Raw genomic sequence first — 25,441 nt, 5'->3', positions numbered from 1 at the left:
TTGGTCGAAGGAGATGATATTATTGCTGCTGTCATTTCTGAAGTGAATTTGGTTGCTGATGCGAGAAACTGGGTGGTAGACTCTGGTGCTACCAGGCATATCTGTGCAAGCAGAGATGCTTTTACCTCCTACACACCAGTAGGGGATGGAGAAGAATGTGTGTTCCTTGGTGATTCCCGAACAGCTCCTGTTCTTGGAAAAGGAAAGGTTCTTCTCAAGCTCACATCAGGAAAGACACTGGCTCTGAATGAAGTACTTCATGTACCAAATATTAGGGCTAATTTGTTGTCTGTTGCACTAATGGGTAAGGGTGGAGTTAAGGTGTCATTTGAATCAGATCAGATTGTAATGACAAAGAATAATGTCTTTGTAGGCAGGGGTTATTGTAATCAGGGTCTGTTTGTATTGAATGTTGCTGAAATAATGAAAAATGCATCTACTTCTGCTTACTTGATAGACTCTATTGATTTATGGCATGCTAGATTAGGACATGTGAATGCTAGCTATATTAAGAAAATGCAAACACTTGGTATAATAACTGGACTAAATAAAACGAACATAGATAAATGTCAAATATGTGCTGAAACTAAATCGACTAAGAAAACGTGCCATTCTGTAGTTAGAGAATCTGAATTACTTAGTTTAATTCATACAGATTTAGGAGACCTAAAACAAACCATGACTAGAGGTGGTAAAAAATATTATGTGACATTTATAGATGATTGCTCTAGATATGCCAGAGTTTATTTATTAAGAAATAAGGATGAAGCATTTGATATGTTCTTAATTTATAAGGCTGAAGTAGAAAATCAACTTAATAGAAAGATTAAAAGAATTAGATCAGATAGAGGTGGTGAATATATAGCATTTAATGAATATTGTGAAAAAGAAGGAATAATACATGAAATAACTCCTCCATATTCACCTGAATCTAACGGCGTAGCAGAAAGGAAAAACAGAACCTTAAAAGAAATGATGAATGCTTTATTAGTTAGTTCCTCTGCTAGTGATAACTTATGGGGTGAAGCTATACTGTCTGCATGTCATTTACAGAATAGAATACCTTATAAGAAAACTGGAAAAACACCTTATGAACTGTGGAAAGGTTATAGACCTAACCTGAAATATTTAAAAGTGTGGGGGTGTTTAGCTAAAGTAATGTTGCCTGACCCTAAGAAAAGAAAAATAGGTTCTAAGACCTCTGATTGCATGTTTATAGGGTATGCTGAACATAGCGCTGCATATAGGTTCCTTGTATTGAAAAGTGATGTACTTGATTGCAATACAATTGTTGAAACTAAAAATGCTGAATTTTTTGAGAATGTGTATCCACTAAAAACTGAGTCAATTTCTCATATGCCCACTGTTAATGAAAATGAAACTGAAAATATAACAGTGAACTCTACTGAGGAGTTGAGACGGAGCAAAAGACAAAGAATTGAAAATTCTTTTGGAAATGATTTTTATACGTATTTGGTTGATGACGAACCTTTGAATTTTAATGAAGCTGTTTCTTCTTCTGAGTCTGTTTTCTGGAAAGAAGCTATTAAAACTGAAATTGATTCAATTAATCAAAATAATACTTGGGTTTTAGTTGATTTGCCTCCTGGCGCAAAACCCATTGGCTGTAAATGGATTTTCAAAAGAAAAATGAATCCTGATGGTTCAATTGAAAAATATAAGGCTAGATTGGTTGCAAAAGGATTTTCTCAAAAACCAAATATTGATTATTTTGACACTTTTGCCCCTGTAACTAGAATTGCTTCAATTAGAGTTTTAATTGCCTTAGCTTCGATTCATAAACTTTTTATTCATCAAATGGATGTTAAAACTGCATTTTTAAATGGTGAACTAGAAGAAGAAATTTATATGACTCAACCCGAGGGTTGTGTTGTTTCAAAACAAAAGAACAAAGTTTGTAAACTATTGAAATCATTATATGGTTTGAAACAAGCTCCTAAACAATGGCATGAGAAATTTGACCAAGTTTTGATTAGTGATGGGTTTTCCTCTACTGATGTTGATAAATGTGTTTATACTAAAGTGATTGAAAGTGAGTCTGTCATCATTTGTTTGTATGTGGATGATATGCTTATCTTTGGTACATGCCTTGGTATAATACATGAGACAAAGTCGTTTCTTGCTTCTCAATTTGATATGAAAGATATGGGTGAAGCAAATGTGATTTTGGGTGTTAAAATCATAAGGAGTGGTGATAGTATTATACTATCACAAGAACATTATGTTGAGAAACTTCTTAAGAAGTTTGGACATTTTGATGTCACACCTGTGAGTACTCCTTATGATGCTAACACTCAATTAATGAAAAATAGAGGAGATCCTGTAGCTCAAACTGAGTATGCTCAGGTTATTGGGAGTCTGATGCATCTAATGAATTTCTCTCGACCTGACATAGCTTATGCTGTGTGCAGATTGAGTAGATATACTCATAATCCCAACCGTGATCATTGGAATGGCATTGTCAGACTAATGAAATATTTGAGAGGAACCATGAATTATGGTATCCTATACAGTGGATTTCCCGCTGTACTAGAAGGGTACAGTGATGCTAACTGGATCTCTGATTCAGATGAGACAAAATCCACTAGTGGTTATGTGTTTACACTTGGAGGAGGTGCGATTGCTTGGAGATCATCTAAGCAAACGTTAATTGCCAAATCTACTATGGAGTCCGAGTTTATAGCTCTGGAATTAGCTGGCAATGAGGCTGAGTGGTTGAAAAACTTCTTAGTCAGTATTCCTTTGGGAATAAAACCAACTCCTTCAGTGTCTATGCATTGTGATTGCCAAGCGGCAATAGCCATTGCTAAGAATAAAGCTTACAATGGAAAGAATAGACATTTACGTCTAAGACATGATGTGGTAAAGCAATTGCAAAAGGATGGAATTATGTCCATTGATTATGTGAAGTCAGAGCTGAATTTGGCCGATCCTCTGACTAAACCTTTGGGAAGGAAAATGATCCTTGAAACATCGAGGGGAATGGGACTTGTGCCAATTTGAGTATTAACCGTGATGGTAACCCGACCTCTGTGATTGGAGATCCCATGAATTTGGTTCATACGGGTAATAACAAGTCATGTGTTAGTCCTGCTAGTACTAAATTTTGATTTAGTTCATTCCTATGGTGTGTGTTGTACTAGAAGCAACTATTGTGAGGTTGAGTTTGTAACTCTTAATGATTTCATAGTCCTTAAGGATAGTTTATATTTAGTTGCTATATAAACTTGATGAAATCACCTATATGAGTGTGGAGTGGGGCCGCTCCTATATGACTCGTGGCTAAGTCGTTAGAGCACTCATGAATATCCAGGCACGCGCACGGCCTAAATAGCGCAAAACCGCGTTGAGTAGCAGTTTGTGGAAAGTATGATGTGATGGTTGAGAATTATAGCTTACAAATGGAATTCTTGGTTCATAGAAGTTTAAAACTTCACCAAGCTTACCGTGAGTTATACCTCTTCTATTCAGGTTTTGGTTCATAGTCCAAAAGACACCGAAACTGATGCATTTATATTTATTAAAGAAACTAATCCAGCTAGTATTTTTATGTTTTGAAATAAGTGGGGGATTGTTGTAAAAATTGTTTTTGCTTGTCTTATTCTTATTTTGGCTTTTTGTGTTATTTCAAAACTACACAAATCCCACATGGGAAGTGTAGAGCCTTTCTTTTGTGTTTATAATGGTTAAGGCATTATAGGCTAATAATTGTGTTGAAGGGGAAGCAATGGGCTCGCGCGCCCCCCCCCCCCCCCCCCCCCCCCCCCTCTTAAGAGTAGGCTTGTGGGTTGGGGTTCGGGATGAAAGTCAAGTGGGCTTGACTAAACTTTTTGCAACCCGGTTTTATTATTTATTTAATAATAATAAAAGCCTTATATGAGAAGGGCCTATTTTAGCATATGTAAAATTATTTTGGGTTGAAGCCTAAAAATCCGGAACAAACTTTGACTAAGTTTTATTATCTGAGTTTAATTAAAACGTTTTCATTTAATTAACCACGTTTTGATTAAGGAACCTCCACTAACATTTTCGGTTTTATTTAACTTAACCTCTTTTATGTCTACATTCATTTTACTTGTTAATTAAAATTTAAAATACAAATCAGATCATGGCTGGATTAGTGGGATACGAAAATCGTATCAAATATTTTGTTCACTGCTACTTCTGTTCCAACTTCATATAAGTTGAAGAACTCGATGTATCCTGGGGTATAAGCTTAACGGCGAAATATACTTTTAGGCCAGTGAAAAATTCTCACGCCTCGAGCTACTGTTTCTTTGTTAATTCGCTGTTTTAGCTAACAAAACTCTTCAACTTTATTAGTGAAAAAGTGGGATCAGTTGTGTCTCTTCACCCGTTGATTGTTTGTAAGGATCGTATGGATGCGGGATCGGTCCTTATCTCGACAAGCTCGAGTAGCATTGATTGTGAGTTTACAATTACTATCCATAACCGGGTATTTAAAATGGAATCGTTTATGAGTTATATTAATTTTATTATTTTTTTATTTTTTGTGTTTTTTATGAATTATTTATTTTGTCCTTTCTTTGTGGAGTTATCAAATGGTGATTGAATCAGATGCTGTGAGTTTGCAAATAATTGGAGAAGACTGACTTAAAAAAATTATTTTACAGTCAATTTAAAGAAATATAATATATAGTCGTTTGACTTAAAAAAAATTAAAAATAAGCAGATGGCTAATCCTTTGATTAGAAAACTGACTAAATGACATTATTCAGTTAAAAAAAAAGTACCCCTGAATTGGTAATAGCGGTTTTGAAACGGCCTTGTGATCCACCGGTACGTCGCACTGGCCGAACAAAGAAAGCCTATTTAATTTTTAGGTATAATAGAGAGGTTAATTGAGGTTGGTTGCCGAAAATTGCAGTAATTACACATAGACAACAAAACCTTTATATCTAAATACTAGCTACTACAAAATAACTCAGTCAATATCCAACTAATAACCTGGCAATTTTACTTATGAAAAAACTCAACTATAGAAGTTTTTATCATTAAACCAAACAGAAAAGTAAAGAAAATTCAATATACAAGCAGGCTACTGCAAGTAATGTAGAATGCTACGTAGAATGTCACAGAATGGCTCAGAAAAGCGTTCAACAAAATCAGGAGTTTTTATTGCAATAAATTTATAAATAAGAACACGCGATATCAAAGTAAATAACTAGTTACTACCATCTGATTTGTCGAGTAAAACTGAGCCACCTAGCCTGAAAAACAAGAATCGTCCGTGAGAACCGCCTTGATGACAGTACACCGCAATCTCTCATGAATCATTACCTTTGTCAAGTAATGCTAGGCTCTCCACACACCTATAAGCAAAAGAAGGCCATCTTCCATCTTTCTCACCGCGCCAAGCCAATAGATTCTTCATGTGTCCATTTAAAGAATACGAGGCTAAACGTTGCCTTTTAAAAAAATAAATCAACATTTCACCATTATCTCTAAACTCAAGTAGATTTGAAAATTCTCTCCAGCGTTTTCCGACTCTTGCCAACTTCATCCATTCGCGAGTCTCGTACTCTTTCATCACCCATATATCATACTCATAGAAACCATTTCGAACAATAACTGCAATGGATGATTCTCCAAACGTTTTAATTGTCAAATTTGTACTGCGGTCATTTTCTAAATATGCAGGCAATGATATCTCTCCAAACATCTCATCTCTTAAGTCAAAGACTAGTAACATCTTCCTCAAATTCTTATTAAGCATTGGCCAGTAGAATCTACCATCGACGACAAAAGCTGAGGAATAAAAAAAATCTATGTAATATCTACAGCTGGGAGTAGCATTAGTGATTTTCTTCCAAGAATTAGAATTGAGTGAATAGAGAACCACGCCCTTAATAGAGCTAATCAAATAATGAGCCACTAATAATTTGTAATCATTCAATCTTGAATCAAAGCCAAACCCGATTAATTTTGAATCAGACGAACCTAAAGGAGGAGAACAGCAAGGACGTTCAGGTATCATAAAAGATTTTCTAATGAAAGGGTTCCAAATAACCAACTTGTCTATGTACTGGCTGTATTTGATAACACTTATAAACTGGTTATTGTTTTCATAGACACAAAAGAGGCAGACAAGACCATTACTCGAGCCGACCACTTCATTAGTATAGACTTCGGCTTCGTTGAAGAGTGGTCGGACAGATAGGAGCTGATCGAAATCTTTGTTGTCGAAATGCATAGAGTATTGGCACTGTAATTTTGAAACTGAATATGGGTAGATAGATCTATTAGAGTGAAGCATAAGGATGTAATGGTGATGATTGTTTGATGAGAAAGTAGTGTGAATGTGGTTTGAGATGAAATCAGGAGTTCTGATAATAGAATTCCACAATTTGCAGACACAAGTGAATTTTTTAGTTGTATATTCCGGTAGCGCAAAATTTCTATATTTCTTAATTTTTTTTAATTCTTCTTTAAACTCTGATTTAAAATTAAGAAATTTATATATATACAATTGATTACTTATTATTTTAATATTTTTAATTTAAATTAATTTTAAATAAGTATTTTTAAATGAAATAATTTAATAAAAATAAATATATTTTATAAATTAAATACTCATAACCAAGTAGGATATCCTATACATATGCTAAGGTTTGGAATTGCGATAACAAATCCAGTTTTTCATGGCCAAACAAAGTATTTTAAAACTAAATATGACTTTGCTTTGGAAGCTAAGCAGGAAAACGGAGGTTTCAATTGTTCATTGTGGAGATGTTGACCAGTTACCAGATATTTTGATAAAAGCTTTACCAAAAGCCGGATTTGAAGAACTTAGATCAGGCTCAAAATATGCAATGTTTAAAATCCAAAGGAGGAGTGAAATTAAGAGCCTGTTTGGATCAATTCTAGTGCAAAATTCATTTGATTTCTAAATGAATTCTATTTAAAAATCATCTGAAAAGGAATTTTTGTATAGGGTTTTTCGAAATTTTAAACATAAAATTAATTTTATATAAAATAAAATAAATTGAATATTGTATTTCGAATGTAATTGCAAATTTAAATTGTGAAAATTCATTTAAACCGAATACGTATCTTGTGAGAGTACTGAATGAATACCAATAAGGCCAAATTAAAAAAGTCTCTTCCCACAATTGTCTTCCATCCGCCCCTAACCAAACCATTCTCCGACCAAACAATTCAATTATCCAAAGTAAATGCAAGAACAAAATGCTCTACTGATGCATGAAACAAATGACAAGTTTTAGTTTTCAGATGAAAAGCAAAGTAAATAACACTATTTGTAATCGTAAATGTTAAAAGGGACCTAGCAGGCCTATTGTGCAAAGTTCAAGTATCTAAATTGATATTCATTTCTGTAAATGGTACTGAATGAAGTCTACCAATAATGACAAAACAAATCTATCAGTATCTGAGTGGAATAGGGGCAATGACTTGAAGCACAACACATAACAAAAAAAGTCTTTTTGTCTATGACTTTAACTAACGACCGTTAACTTGCTGACGTGAAAATAGAAAAAAAATACCCATAACATTTAAAATACATTTTTGATTTCAGATGAAGTGAAATGATGTCGTGTCTGAAAAAAGAAAATGTTTTGATTTTATTTACACAAAACGAATCTTTTCAATCTTTTCCAGTCAGATTTGTTCTATGTCCATGTGGCTTCCTAGCTACGTGGATTAGTAATTTGGGTTTACTCAAGAAAAAAAGAGTGTGAATAAACACTTTTAACAGACTTCCATTTAGGGACCTGAAGTCACGAACCCGTATAGTTTAGGGACTAGTAAAAGACCAAAATTAATTTAAAGACCAGATAATCAAAAGCGGTACAGTTTAAGGATCTGGAATGGGTTTTTCTAATAATAAATAAAGAACGTTCAAAAGCATACGAGATGATCGATTAAAATGCCTTGAGGTCGGAAAAAGAGAGAAAGGCATGTATGTGCAATCCGAGGACACGATTTCTTCCGATTAAAATGCCTCAAACCTATAGATGTAAGTTGTAACAGCAAAATTTACATAATCTAGGAAATTTCTAATAATAAACATCTCAAAGGTACTTTTCTTAAGGAGGCTGAATGTGAGAGTACGGAATGATTTCAGCCTAACCAAACCATTCTCCGACCAAACAATTCAATTATCTAAAGTAAATGCAACAACAAAATGCTCTACTGATACATGAACAAATGACAATTTTTAGTTTTCAGATGAAAAGCAAAGTAAAGAGACCAAAATAACACTATTTGTAATCGTAAATGTTAAAAGGGACTTAGCAGGAGGATGCACGGAAACTTTATGTAGGGTGAGTTTTTCCGTTTCCGAAACGTTTCCGTTTCCGAAACTCTCAGAAATGTTTCGGGCTCGTTTCTGTAAATACTAAAAGTTGGAAACTCGTTTTCTAAAAACAAACCCGTTTCCTATATAAAAAAAATGCTTAAATAATTAAAGAAAACCCTAAAAAAGGTTAAGTATCTAATCAATCATCCATAGACTTTATAAATATGGAATATTGATATGTTATAGGAGTATTTGTTATATATTCAAATCATAGACTTTTTTATTATGGAATTTAATGATATGTTATATTTGTTATATATTCTACTAATTTATCTTATCAATTGTTATAATAATTTATTTACATGGAAATAAATTATATATATATATATATATACTAGTTTCGCATTACGTGCTATGCACGTGGCTCGTAACGTAACTTCTCAATGAATATATTAGTAAATTTATTATAATTATATCAATTTTTTTATTTATAATTAATATTAAATTAATTAAGACTTTTTGTAAAAATAAATATAATATACTCGGTTATTAAATTTTTTTCCATACTAAATTTATTCTTCTTTTGATTTTATAATAACCATAATTAAATAATTAACTTAATTTTAATAATAATATTTTTACAAATAATAAGATAGAAATTTAAATAATAATATATTGACCAAATACAGTATTTTAATTTTGTAGTTCAATCAAACTAAAAGATAGGTATTTCTACTAATTTGGAGACAATTTAGTTATTTTGACATACTATAAATTAAATTGGAGATAATTTAGCTACCTATTCTAATTAGGACTTTAACTACAATAGTGATTAATTAAATAATTAATTAGTCAATGACTATAAAACCTTTATTTAGTAGTAAACTGGAAAGGATTATTCAGTAAATTTGCCTGTCCCCCCCCCCCCCATCCGTGCTTTTATATATAGTATAGAAGTATAGATATAGATATATATATTACATAATTTTATAACTTTTAATATTTATAAATATACCCCTATATTTTTTACTATTTACACGTTTTCCTCACGTTTCCGTTTCCTATATTTTGAAAAAATCCGTTTCGCCGTTTCCATTTCCGTTTCCGTGCAACTTAGGTGCAAAGTTCAAGTATCTAAATTGGTATTCATTTCTATAAATGGTACTCAATGAAGTATATCAATATCAGAGTGGAATAGGGGCAATGACTTGAAGCACAACCACATAACAATCTGATGCTTAGAATATTCAAACTCCACATTAACTATAAAATCAAGTCATGACCAAGTTATGGGTTTGATTGTAGAAAAAGTTACTAAATTTTATAATTAGAATATTCAAAGAGCAATGTTAAGTATACTTAAGACACCAAAAAAAAACTAGTATCTGTTTAAATATATAGTACTCCGTTAATATTAGATTGCGAGCTCATTGTAATAACATAATTAAATACATGACGTAAATTGAGCAGTAAACTGATTTTTCTTACATGGCAATTGAAATTTGAAACAGATGTTTCAAGGAAAGACCAGATTAATCTAAAAACAATAAGGTGTGGGTCTATTGAATTGTAAAGGTAAGAAAGGACTTAGTTGGCACATTGTGCAAAGTTGAAGTTTCTAAATGATCTTTACAATTATTTCTGCAAGTCTACCAATACGACCAAAACAAGTCTAAATTCCATCAAAATTGGTTTCTACTACTATATTGTTACTCTCTATAAATACTGCTTACTCAGTGATGAACAACACAAACCCATCCTCTCAAATAAATAACTTGTCCCATTTTCTCTCTTTCAAATAAAATGGGGATTTTTGGCAGGAGCCTTGTTGTTATTACTATTCATCTCTTTTCAATATTTACCTTACTTCATGCTGCAACCAATGAGACGGATCGACTAGCTTTGCTCGAATTCAAGGCTAAAATTACTGACCCTCTTGGTGTCATGACTTCATGGAATAGCTCACATCATTTTTGCCAATGGTACGGCGTCGTATGCGGACGCCAACATCGCCAAAGAGTTGCAGTGTTACGTCTACACTCTCTGAAACTTTCAGGTTCTATATCACCACATATTGGCAATTTAAGCTTTCTAAGAAAATTATATCTCTATAATAACAGCTTCAGCTATGAGATTCCTCCTGAAATTGGCCATTTGCGCAGACTGCAAGTATTGTATCTTTCAAATAACTCACTTGGCGGCAAAATTCCTTCAAACTTATCTTCTTGTTCTAATCTTAATATCTTGAATTTAAATGGCAACCAGCTAATAGGTGAAATCCCTAGAGAGCTTACCTTGTTGACGAGGCTGAAAGATTTATCTTTGGGCAAAAACAACTTAACAGGAACTATCCCTCTGTCTATTGCAAATCTAACATCTCTTGAGTATCTCTTCCTGGGTGGAAACAATTTGCATGGAGTTATACCTGAATTCATAGGTCAACTAAAGAATTTGAGCACTTTAGCTCTTTTCAATAATCAATTTTCAGGAACCATCCATTCTTCAATCTTTAATCTCTCTTTGATTGAGGCTTTTGACGTGGGTAACAATTATTTAGAGGGGACTCTTCCGTTAAGCTTAGGTGTGTCTCTTCCGTATCTCCAATTCTTTTCAATTGTTTTAAACCAATTCAGTGGATCCATTCCATCTTCAATTTCTAATGCATCAAATTTGGAATCCTTTCAAGTAACCGTTAATAAGCTTACTGGAGTTGTACCTGCTTTTGGAAAGTTGAATAAACTCTCAGTGCTTTCGCTTGGTCAAAACCTTTTTGGAAATGGAAAAGATGATGACTTGAAGTTTCTACATGGTCTAACTAATGCCACTCGTTTAAGACAACTAGAGTTGGGAGTTAACAATTTTGGAGGGATGCTGCCTAAACAAATTGCTAACTTTTCTCGGGAACTCGAGAGTATCTACATCCACAACAATCAAATACATGGAAATATCCCAACTGGTATAGACTCCCTTATAAACTTGAATCTATTCATTGCATCAAACAACAATATCTCAGGTACTATCCCTTCTGGTGTTGGAAAACTCAAGAATTTAGCAAAACTTTATTTGTTCAGTAATGATTTAACTGGAAATATTCCATCGTCTTTAGGAAATTTGACAAATTTGATTCAAATTTATTTACATGACAATCAACTTCAAGGTAATATCCCTTCAAGTTTAGGGAATTGCAAACAGTTACTAGCGTTACATCTTTCCAATAACAATCTTACAGGTCTCATACCTCCACAAATATTTGAAATTTCTTCATTATCAATGGGAATTGATTTATCTACCAATCGTTTGCATGGTTCCCTTCCTAACCAAGTAGGAAACTTGAAACAACTGGGAATATTATATCTTGATAACAACATGCTATCAGGACATGTTCCTAGTGATCTTGGTGGTTGCATGAGTCTAGAGGCATTATCAATCAGTCACAACTTCTTCCAAGGGTCTATTCCTTCTTCTTTAAGCGCATTGAGAGGCCTTCAGTTCTTGAATCTTTCCTACAACAATGTTTCGGGACAGATTCCAAGTTTCTTAGTGAACTTTAGTTTATTAGCATTGGATATTTCGCATAATGATTTTGAAGGTATGGTGCCAATAGAAGGAATTTTTAATAATGCAAGTGCAACATCAATAGTCGGAAACAAGAGATTATGTGGTGGCATAAGTGAATTTCGCCTTCCTTCATGCAAATCTGATCAGAAACCGAAAAGAAAACGACGACGAACTGTAATAATTACAGTTTCAGCGTTTACAGGAATATTAGCATCAATACTTGGTTGCTTATTTCTGTGGTTTTCAAGAAAGAGGAGAAAAGATTCATCGTCGTGCGATTCTGAGAATGCTAATTTATTGAGACTTTCTTATCAAAATCTCCTTAAAGCGACGAATGAATTTTCTTTGGATAATTTAATTGGTTCGGGTGGATTTGGGTCTGTATATAAAGGAATTCTTGAGCAAGACGGACTTGTAATTGCAGTGAAAGTGCTTAATCTTATGCGTCGAGGAGCTTCAAAGAGTTTCTTAGCTGAATGCGAAGTGTTAAGGAATGTCAGACATAGAAATCTTGTCAAAGTAATCACTGCTTGTTCTAGTGTTGATTATGCCGGCAACGATTTCAAAGCTTTGGTTTATGAGTTCATGGATAACGGGAGCTTAGACGATTGGCTGCATCCAACACATCATCCGAGGAATTTAACCATTGTTCAAAGGTTGAATATTGCGATTGATGTAAGTTCCGCTTTGGAGTATCTCCATTGTCATGCAGGGATATTGCCGATTGTTCATAGTGATCTAAAGCCAAGCAATGTTCTTCTTGATAAAGAAATGACCGCACATGTAAGTGACTTTGGGTTAGTCAAGTTCCTTCATAAGGAGATGATTAATTCTACTCCAAATCAGTCCACCTCTCTTGCAGATGTAGGAACTATTGGTTACTGCCCCCCAGGTAACTACGCCCTCATTTTTTTAAACCATTATCTTTGTCTTTACTAAATTCAAATTATCGGGTTAAAAGAGTGAATGGTACCATAATTTTATTTTATTTTTTAATTTGGTAGTAAAACTTCAATCCATGTTAAAATAGTATCAAAAATATAGTTTTTCTTTCAAGTCAAAGTACTTAATTTTTCTAATCAAAACTAATCTACTGGTAATTTGTGACACTTTATTATAAAATTCTATTGCAATTTAAGGCATCAGGCCAGATGGTCATGTGATGTTATATTTTTAAAAATATATTCTATTCGGTAAGCTAATTAGAATATAAAATGCAAGGTATTATTGTTTGTCAAAAACATTAATTTGATACTACTTGATACTACCGAATAAAATATGAAAGAAAAGAATAGTACCACTCAAACTTTTCACACCTGTGATTCTAGTTTTCGTTGGATAATTTAGTGCAAGAATTAGATTTTATGCTTATTGAAACAAATGCAAATAACCAATTGGTGATGTATTATTATAGAGTATGGCATGGGAAATGTTGCTTCTACATCAGGTGACATATTTAGTTTTGGTATACTCTTGTTGGAGATGTTCACCGGAAAGAGACCAACTGATGACACGTTTAAAGAGGGACTAAGCCTCCATGACTTTGTCAGAAGTTCTTTGCCTGAGCAAGTGACAGACATTACAGATCCCACTTTTCTTCAAATGGAGGAAGAACCATTGAGTCATTTTCATTATTCCAGGAACATCATGAGAAAAAATAGACTTATTGAGTGCTTGATTTCAGTACTCGATATTGGAATATTATGTTCTTCTAAATCACCACAAGAACGCTTGAATATTGGTGATGTTGTTACTCAACTCTCTTCTATCAAAAAACAAGTCACCGATGACAATAGGTAAATAAGTAATAATTTTTTACTCACATCCACAATAAATTTGTGCTTGAATTATGCCAAGCTAAACTTAAATCTTTTGTTTGTGTGCTTTTTGCCTCAGGTTGGATATGAATGGAGATGGAATGCGATCAAACTGATATGAACAAAAAATGGTTTTAGAGAAATTTGAAATTTTTTGATATTTTGGTTAGGACAATAAGCAAGATTTGTATAATTATACGGTTATCAATAATTTTTTGCTAATCCGAAATTGTAATTTTATTATAAAATTTGTAATAAAGGGCTAATAATGTTAGTAGAAGTCGGCAAGTTTGTGCATTTTGTCTATTGCGTTTTATAATGAAGTAGAAAAGGATTTGAAAAATTATTTGTTTTGTGCTAAAATAATTTATACTGAACTTTGAATATTTTCACTGAATTGGATTATAGTGTATTCTAATGGACACATGCAGTCCCTGAAGGACATATGCCAAAATGAATCAAAAATAATTAAACAAAACTAGTAAGTAAAATTATTAACTTGCACTTCAATTTCGTGAAAGTCCCTACAAATTTAGTTTGCTCCATATGTATCGAATGAATTTTTTGAAACAAAAATAAATTAAAATTACTAAAATATAAGCTTTTTACATTGTGATTATCATCATTTCAATTTATCCATTTTGAGTGAAATGAAGAGTAAATTGAACAGAAAAGAGGAAAACAAGATTTAGGTATGAGCAAAAAAATTCTAATGGAAGGCCGTTCCAAATAACAAACTTGTATATGTTGTTTTTGCAGGCACAAAAGAGGCATTTTGTATGAGTAGAGATAAAATATGCTCAAACACGTGAATTTCAAAATGGAGTTAAGAAATCTGCTCAACACTCGGAACAATAGAAGGAGATCTAAAGCAAGAAATTACTAATATAATACAGAGCTCAATCAAGTAATTAAGACACTACTCTGAAGTTGACCACACGAAATTTATAACAATTTCAAGCAGGGATACTAACATTGCGAAGTAGTTACATTTAAAAAAAAATACAAGCTAAAACCACAGAGGCTTTAGCTACAACTTTTTCATATATATCTTGAGTATTGAAAATTGAAAACATCCACTGCAATTCAATGAAACCAGAATTGCATCATATTCGACATTCAAACTCTGCATCTATCTGCTTTCTGGGAATTGAGCTTCGTACATTTCGGGCACCTGAATACACACATTTTTACCACGTGATCAAATAAAAATATATAAAACAGTATCCTTAGTTCAGGAAAAAAAAAAGAGAATCATAATAGATGCCTAATGTGCAAAAGTTGAAATTATGCTTGAGGTAAGCATATTAGAAGATCTGAAATTATTAGATTTCTCTCTTCAAAAAATCATATTTTCATAACAAATAAGTTTTTTGAACATATGAATTACTATATTATTTGATAACCATTTTTTTGAACATTTTAGTAGAATTTGTCCAAACAAAATTAAAGCCACTGGACTTAGTCCAACAAATGCAGGGAATACTAATGTATTTAAAGAACCCGACAAAAGTTAACATTACCATGTATGTTGCAGTAATCATCTTGCCAGCAAACCATCGACCATGTAGGGCACGTTGCGCATTCATAGCAGATTGTGTATCCTCAAATTGCAGATACACAAATCCAGCAGTATTCCTGTTGCATGAATTCAGTCAAATCGCCACTATTATTTTCTTTTTGTACGTACAAAATAATAAATCTAAGATTTGACTAGGAAAGGAAAAAGATATGTGGATAACCATATCTAAAAATTTGAGTAACTATTGGGCAATTAATCTTTTGTATTATACATCTATCTCCATAAATCATTATGAACATTTTTTTCTGGCAAACATTTCTCAGAGAGAAGTTGTTTAACTTACTTGTCTACAAAAATATGCTTCAGACGCCCGAATTTGGAGCATTCATCTTGAACATCTTCTTTAATATCCAAATCAAAGTCCGGTTCCGTCTGCCAAGATATTATATGGTATAAGAAAAAAAATATTGCAGAACTAAGACAACACCATAAGAATGTAAATTATTGTCAACCAACCTCTGCAGTCGGATCAAACATATTCTTCAGCAATAAACATTCACTTGGAACACCAACTGTCTCCACAGAAGGAATAGCGCCACCAAGCTGCACAGTACCTGGAAGTCCAGGTAGACCAGGAACAACGCCTGGCATAAGTGGAGCAGCAACAGGGGGTAAAACAGATGCAGCACCAAGGATTGGTGCTACTGATCCTGCATGGCCTGTACTGGCAATAGATGTTCCCAATGAAGCAGTAAAGCTACAATCAAAATCGGCACAAGTCAGAACAGCCACGTAATAATGAAAAAACAAATGCAACAATTATTGGACATGAACCTTGAGGCGGTGCCACTGCGATCCAACTTCTGCATCAAAAGTGCTCGAGAACGTGCATTAAGAGACTGACATATACAATAAAATTGGATTAGATTCAGTTGGGTCACAGAAGTATGCATAACGAATACAATATATTAGATGTGCAAAAATAGCAAATAAGCAAATAATAATAGCAAATAAGCAAATTACGATACTAATGAGTATTGCTAATAAAAACTCAAGGTGCACTGAAGGGAAATAAGAGTCCTGAAGCAGGATGCAGGCATGTGCCTGATGAAGAACAGCTAGCCTAGGAGTAACTATCCTATGGGTATATAAGTAAACGCTGAGGGTTTCGATAGGTTAAATAATGATAAAATAAGAGATTTCACTTCTAAATAGTAAAGAAAAATAAGGAAAATGAAATCTTCTAAGAATCACACCTCAAAGGGTTTCAGTAGTCACATTTTAGGTTTTGTGAAATTAAGTAGAATATTTTGTGAATGGATTTTTAAAAATTAAATAGAAACCTGATGCTACTAAAACAAGTAATCCTAAACTAGGAAAAGATAAACCAATGATATCTAGGAAAATTCAAAACTAATTAAAACTCCTAACTAAGAACTTAAATATAATAAGAGACCTATAATATACTATTCCAACGATTTAGAAATTAAAGAAATGCCCTATAAAATATCTTATATCCAAACCTACAAGATATATATAGAAACATATGCAACATTAAGGCAGACAGCCATGAAATAATTAATGTGCCAGCGCTCGACTCTTGAGCCTTTAGCCAGGGGTATGCTTTTAATGGTGATGCTGCTAAAGTTCTTATTTCTGTTTTTCATTATGGCCCATCAGCCAACACAGCCTTTTAAGACTTTAAGAAGTAGCACAAACAACATGCCACTCAACATAATTCTGTATAAACATCAAATACAATCTTTAAACATCAGGAAACAATTAGAAAAGTGTTACTAACCAAGCCACCACCATCATCATCATCAAAATCACCAGCATTCGCCCCACCCTCTAGCATTCCCGCTTGATCTGTCACTGTGGACACCTAAAAATTAAAAGAACAGAACAAGAGACATAAAGTATGAGAATGTTTTGTAGAAAGAATATAGGTACTTCTATTAAATCCACTAGTTAAACAGTGGACACACAGAGAGGCATGTTTACCTTTATTGGCCGGCCTGCAATCTCCACTTGGCCGTTCAAATTTAAGGCATTCTTAGCATCTTCAAGACGCGCAAACTACAATTGAAAAAATTACTATTAGCTTTGATAAATTCTATTACAATTGTACATAAAAACTATATAAGCAAATTACGACAGCAACTAACTTTTACTAATCAATCTAAAGTAACCACCAGTGAGGTCATGAATAAACTGATAACCGCCATTCATACAGTTCCGCATGTAATACTACAATGTTCATAGAAAATATGTAGATGGGCTCTAGCAGTCATCAGAAGGAGATATAAGCCTTATGAGAGCTTTCCTTTACAGGCCTAACCGTTCAAAGCACTCTTCTTAAGAGTCATTCTGGATAGAAAAATAAGATTTTCTAATACTACAAGCGCCACTTAATTAAATTTTAATTGTCCACTAAATAAAGTAGCACAGACACAAGGTGCAAGTGTCCTTATGCCTAATAAACCAAGAGAGGCAATATTACAAAGGCATATACACCACGATCATCAATCAAGGCGCATTTACGCCACGCCTTTGTGATTTTTTTTCCCTTAAAATTACTGTTTCTCAAGAAGAAGAAAATTCGGCGAAATGATATAGAACCACAGCCAACACGCATTCACAACTTCCTGATATATAAATACAAGGTATTTTTTAACCCGAACTTGCAAGAGAATTTTTCTTGTCAGCGGAGTCTTGTGTTGGCAGAAATAAACAAATGCCTTTTTCGGGTTGCTGGTGGATAGTCCTTCCATTTCTGGCCTTTAGTTGACTCAAAAATACTATCAGTGAGTTGGTGACTTTCTTTATCAATAGTGGTCTGGCTTTATTTTTCTCTACAAGACCAACAGCTGATTTATTTCTATTTTTTTCCTCTGATTTTCTAACCTTTTTTCTTCTCATCTTGCATGCATACTGCCTATTCCTCTGTCATTCTCCTGTTTGGTTATTGTTGTTTTTGTCTTTGGTTGCTAATGTTTTAATTTAATGGGACTGCAGTTTCTGTGTATGTATTGTCGTATGTTTTGTTGCTAAGACATAATTAGCTACTCTAATACAAATCACAAATCACAATCCACAATAATATCATAGTTATAATTATCTGATATTTTTCTGTTGATGTTTTTTATTTTATCTTGCAATTCTTGCGCCTTACTTAAAAGGTTCACACCTCAACTTACCCCTCTCACCTAGGGTGCTAGGTCCCCTTCACGCCTCGGTGCTTCTTTCGACTTTAATAATTATGTAAAGTAATTTCTTAGAAAATGTTTTCCATGTAACTCTTACTAAACAATATTTCCACCACAAATCAAAACCCACACAGTTCGACAATGAAAGCAATTTTCTTCTATGGTGTTGAGAAAAGGGGGGTTATAAATACAAGATATCAAATCAAACTTATTATCTAGAGTTCCCTAAAATGCTACAAATGCAAACAAAATATATACTTCATTAAATTCACCTGAACAAACCCGAAGCCTTTGCAGTGCCCAGTTTCATCAAGAGGCAATTGCACTAACTCCACAATACCAAATGGTTCAAAAACCTGAAATTCAGCACAACTATAAGATGAGATTTAACAGCTAACAATAGGTCGGTCACTTAATGATTAAAAATAACAGATAGCAAATCAACCACAAATTGATCATGAGTTATCTCCAGATCTGCATATCCTTCTTTTCTAGTCTAGATCAAGTTGTCAAAGAAACATGCATGCTTTATCCATCGACAGAGAGAAGCATCTTACCTGACGAAGTTGATCTTCAGTTATGTTGAAATGCAGATTGCCAACATACAACCTTCTGGCTCCTCCAGAGTACGGACCAGCCCCGGTATTCACAGTGGTAGTAGACTGAACAAGATTTTTTTCGGCTTCCGAGGGTTTCACCATTACAGGTTGGCTAAGAAGAGGTTGCCCGGAAAGAGCGATGGCCATAGGCACTGACATAACATCATAAAACTCTATATACCTGAAAGACGAATGATATCAGAGTGTGAAAGAAAAAAAATACAATTACTATAAGCAATAATTTCATAACATCAAAACCACTACTAAGTTTCTCACAGGCAATACGTATTAATATACATGCTGCAACACATGCATCAACATACCAACACCAGACTTAACTAACTCAGTACAGCAAGCAGGCAAAGATCATAATCATCTCATTGATTTCGAAAGTGATAACAGCAATTGAAGCTTAGTTTTTTTTTTCAAGTTTGATTTAAGTTCCTTTATTGTTAATTTCCTAAAGGACTGACTAAACTGAATAAAAGCTTGCAACCAAGATCTTTTTCACCTCTAGTGCAACAGAAAGTTATTGAATTGATAAATAAAGTAAACAATTTTTATTTACTTATCTCGCGAACAGAGACATGGATATGTATTAAATAAAGAAAAGTTTACAAAAAGAATGAAGCGGGAACAAAACACTTCTCTCAAAATAATAAATAAAGAACGTTCGAAAACATATGAGATGACCTGGAATCCAAATCAATAGAAAGAGACTTGAGGTTGGGAAAAGAGAGAAAGGCATGCAGGTGTAATTTGAGGACACGATTTCTTCAGATTAAAATGCCTCAACCCTATAGATGTAACAGCAAAATTTACATTAATCTAATTAATCCCGGAAATTTCTGATAATAAACATCTAAAAGGTACTTGGTTGCATGTCTTTACAATAGTTTCAGACAATCAATTCCACCCAAAAAAGATCGTCAAAAAGTTGATCATCACAAAATTCCATTATACAATTCATAAGCTCTCAAGCACTCAATTTGTGACGTCCTATTTTAAAACAACCCATACAGCAGCATAAAATTTGACACTATTCCTAAAGCCTATAAAAAAAAGAACTAATACTGAGAAATTTTTATTCACTCATTAACTACACAAATAAGAAAACAAAAACAGCATAAATTTAGGTTTCGTTGAGTTTAAACAAGATCAAACAGCTCAAATCTCAGAAAAAGAGTCGTAATATATAGGATACTAACAAAAATATTGATTTCATTGCAATTAAACAAGATCAATCAAGTCAACTTCACAAAAAGAAGACATGATATAGCAAATAATAACGGATTAAACATTTAGAAGAAACTTAGCGCAGGCAAGTGTTTGAATTTAACTTACCCTACTCCTTTTGACCGTCTTGAATTACGATCCATTATGAGCCGGACATCTCGCACCTGGAAAATGGTGATAAGGCCATTAAACCAGTAGATGAAAGAAACTAATCAAGAAGACCAACTGAAAAATCAATTTGCATGCACATAATCCAGACAAAGTAATTCTCATGAACACTTTGAAATTCGACCTGCGTTTTAGATTACTCCTGTCACCATTTTGCAAACATTACAAACCATTATATCTCATTTTATACAGTTGGAATTTTAAAACCCCAGGGAAGATGTACCTACAGATTATGTACATTACCAAAAACATAGGCCAAAAAATGAAAAGAATTTGGTAACAATACAAAGATACCAACCTTGCCGGCCCTAGAGAAAAATTCGTAGACATCTCTCTCATCTGCCTTTAAACATATCTGTACAGAAAGCGAACCCATTCATGAGTCGATGTCACAGAAGATATGGTATCTAGATATCAAAGGCATGATTATATTATTCAACTTCAATTTCTAATGAACCTGCATTTACCTGGTAGGCGAATACAGTTCTCTGATCCCGTTCAGGATCAGCTTCTGGCTCAACAGCGTCTTCCTTTTTCTCCCTATATCTTCTGCAGGATAATAACAATAAAATTGCATCATAATATGACCAGAAGCGACAAGAAAACAGTACTACAGCTGAGAAACATGCCAGGAACCAGGATTCACAAGGCAATTTAATTCAAGACATGAAGTGATTGGTTCTCTTTGATGAAAGAACAATAAATTTTTTTCATAAAGGGGGAAATGCTTCATGATAAGCAAAATACAAAAATAAATCCCAAAATGACATCAAATTTCCTTCAATATGAGTAAAAACGCCGAATTCTTGTAACAGGTCCTGCAGAGAACTGCACAAAGTTAAAATGATTGGACTAGATATGCTAAAAAATTAAGGGTTTCATATTTAATTATAATAAGAACCAACCTTGAGAACAGTGATGGATCTAAGAGGAAATGAAAAACTGAGACAAGACCTAGTCAGTTTTATATTCAAGTTCAAGTAATAGATTTATAAATTTGTACCTTCTGTACAAACATAATCTTAAATCGAAACAGCATCATCAAGTTGTATCGAGAGCAATACCAAAGTACCTATTTGCAATAGTTTAAAACCTGTTAACAACTATAATTCCAGTTACAGTAGAGTACCCCAAAAGATAAAAGAAACAAATGCAAGGTCATCACTATATAATAGCATTTTACCAACCACAAATTTTTCATCAAGAAGGAAGTCACAGCATATGAAAAAACAGCAGGACCTATTATTAAAATTTAGGGTCATAACATTACTTACAAAACTGCATACTTAATGAATACTTTAGACAAATCACAATAGTGTCACGGAATAAATATAAATGCAATATGCCACCAGTCATGCTACTCAAAACCGTAAGAAATGGTGTGGGTAATTAACCAAAATGGGAAATAACCCCATGACGGGAATGGGAAGAGGGCAGAAATTAAAAAATAAGATAAAACCAATAAAAATCTGCCAGCTGAATTTGGATATAAGTTGAGCTAAGGAGATACTTAAAGGAGCTATCTAATTATTTGAGCGCAAAAAGAATGCACCACAAAGAAGATCTTATTGTTTGATACAAGTACTATTTTTGTAAATTAAGTCCAGAAAGTCCTTTATTTGAGAATGACCATCAAAACAGCTGGAGAACTTGACTCTGTAAAATTTGAAAAAGAAGTTAGTACCCGAGGCCCTCCAAAAAGAAGAGGGGGGACTGGGCTGGGCTATTCCCCTAAATCCTAAATGGCTCAGAGACGCAATCATGAAAATATCAACAAAACATTTTAGCCTGTAAAAAGAAAATAAAATAAAAAAATAAAAAGAAAGACACCAATCTTAGCCCACTGAACACTGATTATGCCACATGCATCAGAAGATGAAGAACTTCTCTTAAGCAAAGCCCATCACTCTCACCAGCATTTCTGCAACAGAATAAATACGATTAAGCAACTAAGTTCAATGGTTGAGGATAATGGAAATCATAGCAAGGCATCACCACCCTAGCCAAAACCTCAATACTGAATCCCAATCTTGCATATGATCCCATAAAGTCTATGAAGGAACATTTAAACCCGTGAACTGAGTTCCTGTGCCTGGCCCAATTGCCAGAAAGACCATCTGAAGATTGCTCTAGCACATCTGCGATTCCCACAATCTAATGTTCAATATTCAAAAGTTTGAAGACATCAATGATAGAAGAAACTGTATGTAACTAAAGGCTACTAGTGAAAATTTCCACATAACTGATCTTTTTAATCCTCGAGTTAGATAATTATACTCAAGGAAAGAGAAGGACAAAAGGGAATTTTATGACAAAGACAAAGGTTAAAACTCATCAACCAATTTTAAATATTCAATATAAAGCCACAAGACAAAAGAGCTGGACACAAAAGCAACGAGATAGTACAAGTAAATTCTTCATAAATCACCAAACAAATGTGAAATTGGTCTAAAATTGAAAAGCTTAAACTTGTCATCATCAAGTTAGAACTCAGATATTTGGAACAAAATGCAATTTATCTACATTGAGAGAAACCAATCACGTCCTATCCAGCATCAAAGCTAGCAAAAATGTGTTGAACACACTGAATCCCGAAATTAAGAATGAAGAACTCTACTTCAAGGAAAATTAATAAGAACACTGTCCTGCAAATTAATCAGGCATCTAAGAGCACAAAAATAACAAATGATATGCTTTTGAAATTATAAAAATAATTAAACTCTTTTGACATTAGAATTAAGGAGTTTGAAGATCTTTTTTTTAACTCATCTTTCTCGCCATTTTATAGTGACTTAAACAAACTTTTCAACTCAGGTATATATGATTTCCTTCCCCCACCACTTCTTCCCAAACTTTACATTGAAACCTAGTTCAGCACATGCATAAGCATATGTATAGACAGAGAGAGAGGTAGTGGGTGAGAAGAGCACAGAAGAAAGTAGGTTATGTTGGATTTAGGCACAGCTAAGGCTGATTAGAAGACTCAAATATGTAAAAAGAAAATACTGATAATAGATTCAGAAGACTGAGAAGAGACTTGAACAACTTATGAAAATGATACAAATCAAGCTTGAAATGTAGAATTCAAGCACTCACATAAAAGTCCAGATTTACATAGTCAATAGTGGAATATGCACAGGAGCAGGCTTAAATATCCATAGTTTCGGCACTAAATAAAATTATAGCTAAACATTCATTTAAAAAAGTTCCTGAAAAATTAACAGGTTGTAACAATTATCCAAGAGAATTATGCATAGCCGCATAGGCAACCATAAGCAGAGCAGATCACTAATCAGATCATACACAAATAAATGGAAAAAAAACTATATTCTGGTTTTAATCTAACAATAATGCATTTATAGAGCATTATATCACCTGTAAAAGTGTAGCATGAATTTAAGGATAGAGATGTACACAATACAAGATAACCAAAAAAATAAATACCTGCTGTCACGGTCACGTTCTCTGGGCTCCACCTCTTTTTCTCTTTCTCTTAACTCCCTGTCCCGGCTTTTCTCTCTTTCCTTTGCATCCGCACTTTGATGCCGAACAGATCTGCTTCTGCTACGGCGAGATTGCTCTCTTTCCCTCTCCTTGTCTCTTTCACTTTCACGATCACGCTCTCTCTTGTCCCTTTCACTTTCACGATCACGCTCTTTCCGTTCCCGTTCTCTGTCTCGCTCTTTCCCATTTCTCTCCTCTCTCTCTCTATCTTTCTCCCTCCCTCTACCTCTATCCCTATCTTTATGTTCCCGGCTACTACGATGCCGATCCCTCTCTCCATCTCTAGATCGTGATCGATGACGAGATGACTCCCGATCTTTATGCCGATCATGATCACGAGATTCATCCCTAGATTTTGAGCGCTTTGAGCGACGATGGTCATCATCCCCATCATCTTTCTCGCTACGCCTATGTTTAGAACTGCGGCTGCCATCTTTATCACTGGACTTCATAGCAACATCACTCCCATTGGCAGTTTCCTTAGACTTATGGGGTTCAGGATTTTCAACTGTTTTCTCCAAGTAATCATACTCATCAAACTCCATTGTGTAATATAGTCTAATCAAACTAGTGGCCTACTAACCTAGCAAATCAACCTTCTACAGCTGCATCCAAAAATATGGAGAAAACACAATTAACTATTTAGCTTCAAAAATAATCAATGAAACAGATATCAACTTGTTTGAGAGTCAAAGAAGGCACGAACTGAATTCACTTCTATTTAAAGAAGTTTCTTGTTTGAACATTTTTGAATTACTATGACTCAATTCTCTAACTTCAAATACACATTACATAAGATTCAGTTCTATTTGGATAGGAAATTACAGCCAGACCTCGATTAAAACATGACATTTCAAAGAAATAAAATCACATCAAAATTGGCATAATTTAGCAAGAATTTTCGGCAATTAAATTATTACACTATCCCAAACATTCCATTCCAAAAGCTATAAATGAAAAAAATTAAAAAATGTGCCACGTCTACTTGAGTAGCTCTACTCATCTGTGTGAGCTACTGCCAGGGACCTAAATTATAGTCAATAGTGTAGTTAAAGGAGCTCGCCTGGTGCGCCTAGGCGGCTGATGGCGCCTCTAGACCATCCAGTCGAGGCGCCTTCAGTCAGGTGAGCGCTTTATGCGCTTTAGCGCTCGCCTAAGCTCGCCTGAAAATTTGGAAAAGGCGTGCTTCTTTTTACCTTTTTTTAGCAATCGGAGACCAAAAATCAGATGAAGAGGAAGATGAAGATGAGCGGCGCTGCTGTGTTTAGGGTTAGGAAAACTGGAATAGGTTAGGGAAAGAGAATAGAGGTTCCCTTAATGGGCCTTCTTTAGCCAGCCCAAGATCAATCTTATACATCTATAATGGTTTAATCTATTAATAAATGAAATTTTTTATTTTAAAGTAATTTTTTTTATTTATACTATAACTCATGAAAAAGTTCAATTATATCATTTTGAATTTTTATATTTCATCTCTACCCTAAAAATTAAATTGATATTTTTTTTATTTGAAAAAAAAAGTTTAA

At 33.9% G+C, this 25,441-nt stretch overlaps 3 protein-coding genes across 4 annotated transcripts; 1 reads left to right on the top strand and 2 right to left on the bottom strand.

The window, feature by feature from the left end:
* Positions 1 to 5,308: 5,308 nt before the first annotated feature.
* On the bottom strand, positions 5,309 to 6,298 carry LOC130015676 (F-box/kelch-repeat protein At3g06240-like). The gene has a single exon (XM_056106310.1). The coding sequence runs from the start codon at positions 6,296 to 6,298 to the stop codon at positions 5,309 to 5,311; it is 990 nt and encodes a 329-aa protein (XP_055962285.1).
* A 3,749-nt stretch (positions 6,299 to 10,047) lies between these two features.
* Positions 10,048 to 13,957, top strand: LOC130014706 (probable LRR receptor-like serine/threonine-protein kinase At3g47570). The gene is made up of 3 exons (XM_050347791.2): positions 10,048 to 12,752; positions 13,275 to 13,656; positions 13,757 to 13,957. Exons 1-3 carry the CDS (start codon positions 10,106 to 10,108, stop codon positions 13,791 to 13,793), a joined length of 3,066 nt encoding a protein of 1,021 aa, XP_050203748.2. The 5' UTR covers positions 10,048 to 10,105; the 3' UTR covers positions 13,794 to 13,957.
* A 587-nt stretch (positions 13,958 to 14,544) lies between these two features.
* Positions 14,545 to 25,239, bottom strand: LOC126653691 (uncharacterized). Of its 2 annotated transcripts, XM_050347624.2 has the most exons (14): positions 25,112 to 25,239; positions 23,856 to 24,520; positions 20,879 to 20,960; positions 20,710 to 20,766; positions 20,352 to 20,407; positions 18,966 to 19,188; positions 18,681 to 18,764; positions 17,204 to 17,278; positions 17,001 to 17,084; positions 16,034 to 16,098; positions 15,716 to 15,956; positions 15,543 to 15,631; positions 15,201 to 15,315; positions 14,545 to 14,851 (listed from the first exon to the last, which is right to left on the bottom strand). In XM_050347624.2, the coding sequence occupies exons 2-14, from the start codon at positions 24,458 to 24,460 to the stop codon at positions 14,810 to 14,812; spliced, it is 1,818 nt and encodes a 605-aa protein (XP_050203581.1). In that variant the 5' UTR covers positions 24,461 to 24,520; positions 25,112 to 25,239; the 3' UTR covers positions 14,545 to 14,809. The 2 variants fall into 2 exon arrangements, with proteins under 2 accessions (XP_050203581.1, XP_055962222.1); XM_056106247.1 differs by lacking the exons at positions 23,856 to 24,520; positions 25,112 to 25,239 and adding an exon at positions 21,317 to 22,476 and having other exon boundaries at positions 20,879 to 21,229.
* Between the last annotated feature and the right edge of the window lie 202 nt (positions 25,240 to 25,441).

This window comes from Mercurialis annua, linkage group LG6, assembly GCF_937616625.2.
Source record: "Mercurialis annua linkage group LG6, ddMerAnnu1.2, whole genome shotgun sequence".
In the NCBI taxonomy this organism is placed as follows: domain Eukaryota; kingdom Viridiplantae; phylum Streptophyta; class Magnoliopsida; order Malpighiales; family Euphorbiaceae; genus Mercurialis; species Mercurialis annua.
The sequence above is the reverse complement of the archived record's forward strand: the minus strand, read 5'-3'. Positions and strand labels throughout refer to the sequence as shown.

Excerpts from the sequence above, each read along its gene's own strand:
- LOC130015676 (XM_056106310.1), bottom strand. The coding sequence starts at position 6,298 with ATGCTTCACTCTAATAGATCTATCTACCCATATTCAGTTTCAAAATTA.
- LOC130014706 (XM_050347791.2), top strand. The coding sequence starts at position 10,106 with ATGGGGATTTTTGGCAGGAGCCTTGTTGTTATTACTATTCATCTCTTT. Across the intron at positions 12,753-13,274 it reads TATTGGTTACTGCCCCCCAG|AGTATGGCATGGGAAATGTT; the intron begins GTAACTACGCCC and ends GTATTATTATAG. Across the intron at positions 13,657-13,756 it reads CAAGTCACCGATGACAATAG|GTTGGATATGAATGGAGATG; the intron begins GTAAATAAGTAA and ends TTTTTGCCTCAG.
- LOC126653691 (XM_050347624.2), bottom strand. The coding sequence starts at position 24,460 with ATGGAGTTTGATGAGTATGATTACTTGGAGAAAACAGTTGAAAATCCT. Across the intron at positions 20,408-20,709 it reads TTTTCTCTAGGGCCGGCAAG|GTGCGAGATGTCCGGCTCAT; the intron begins GTTGGTATCTTT and ends ACCATTTTCCAG. Across the intron at positions 18,765-18,965 it reads CTGAAGATCAACTTCGTCAG|GTTTTTGAACCATTTGGTAT; the intron begins GTAAGATGCTTC and ends GCTGAATTTCAG.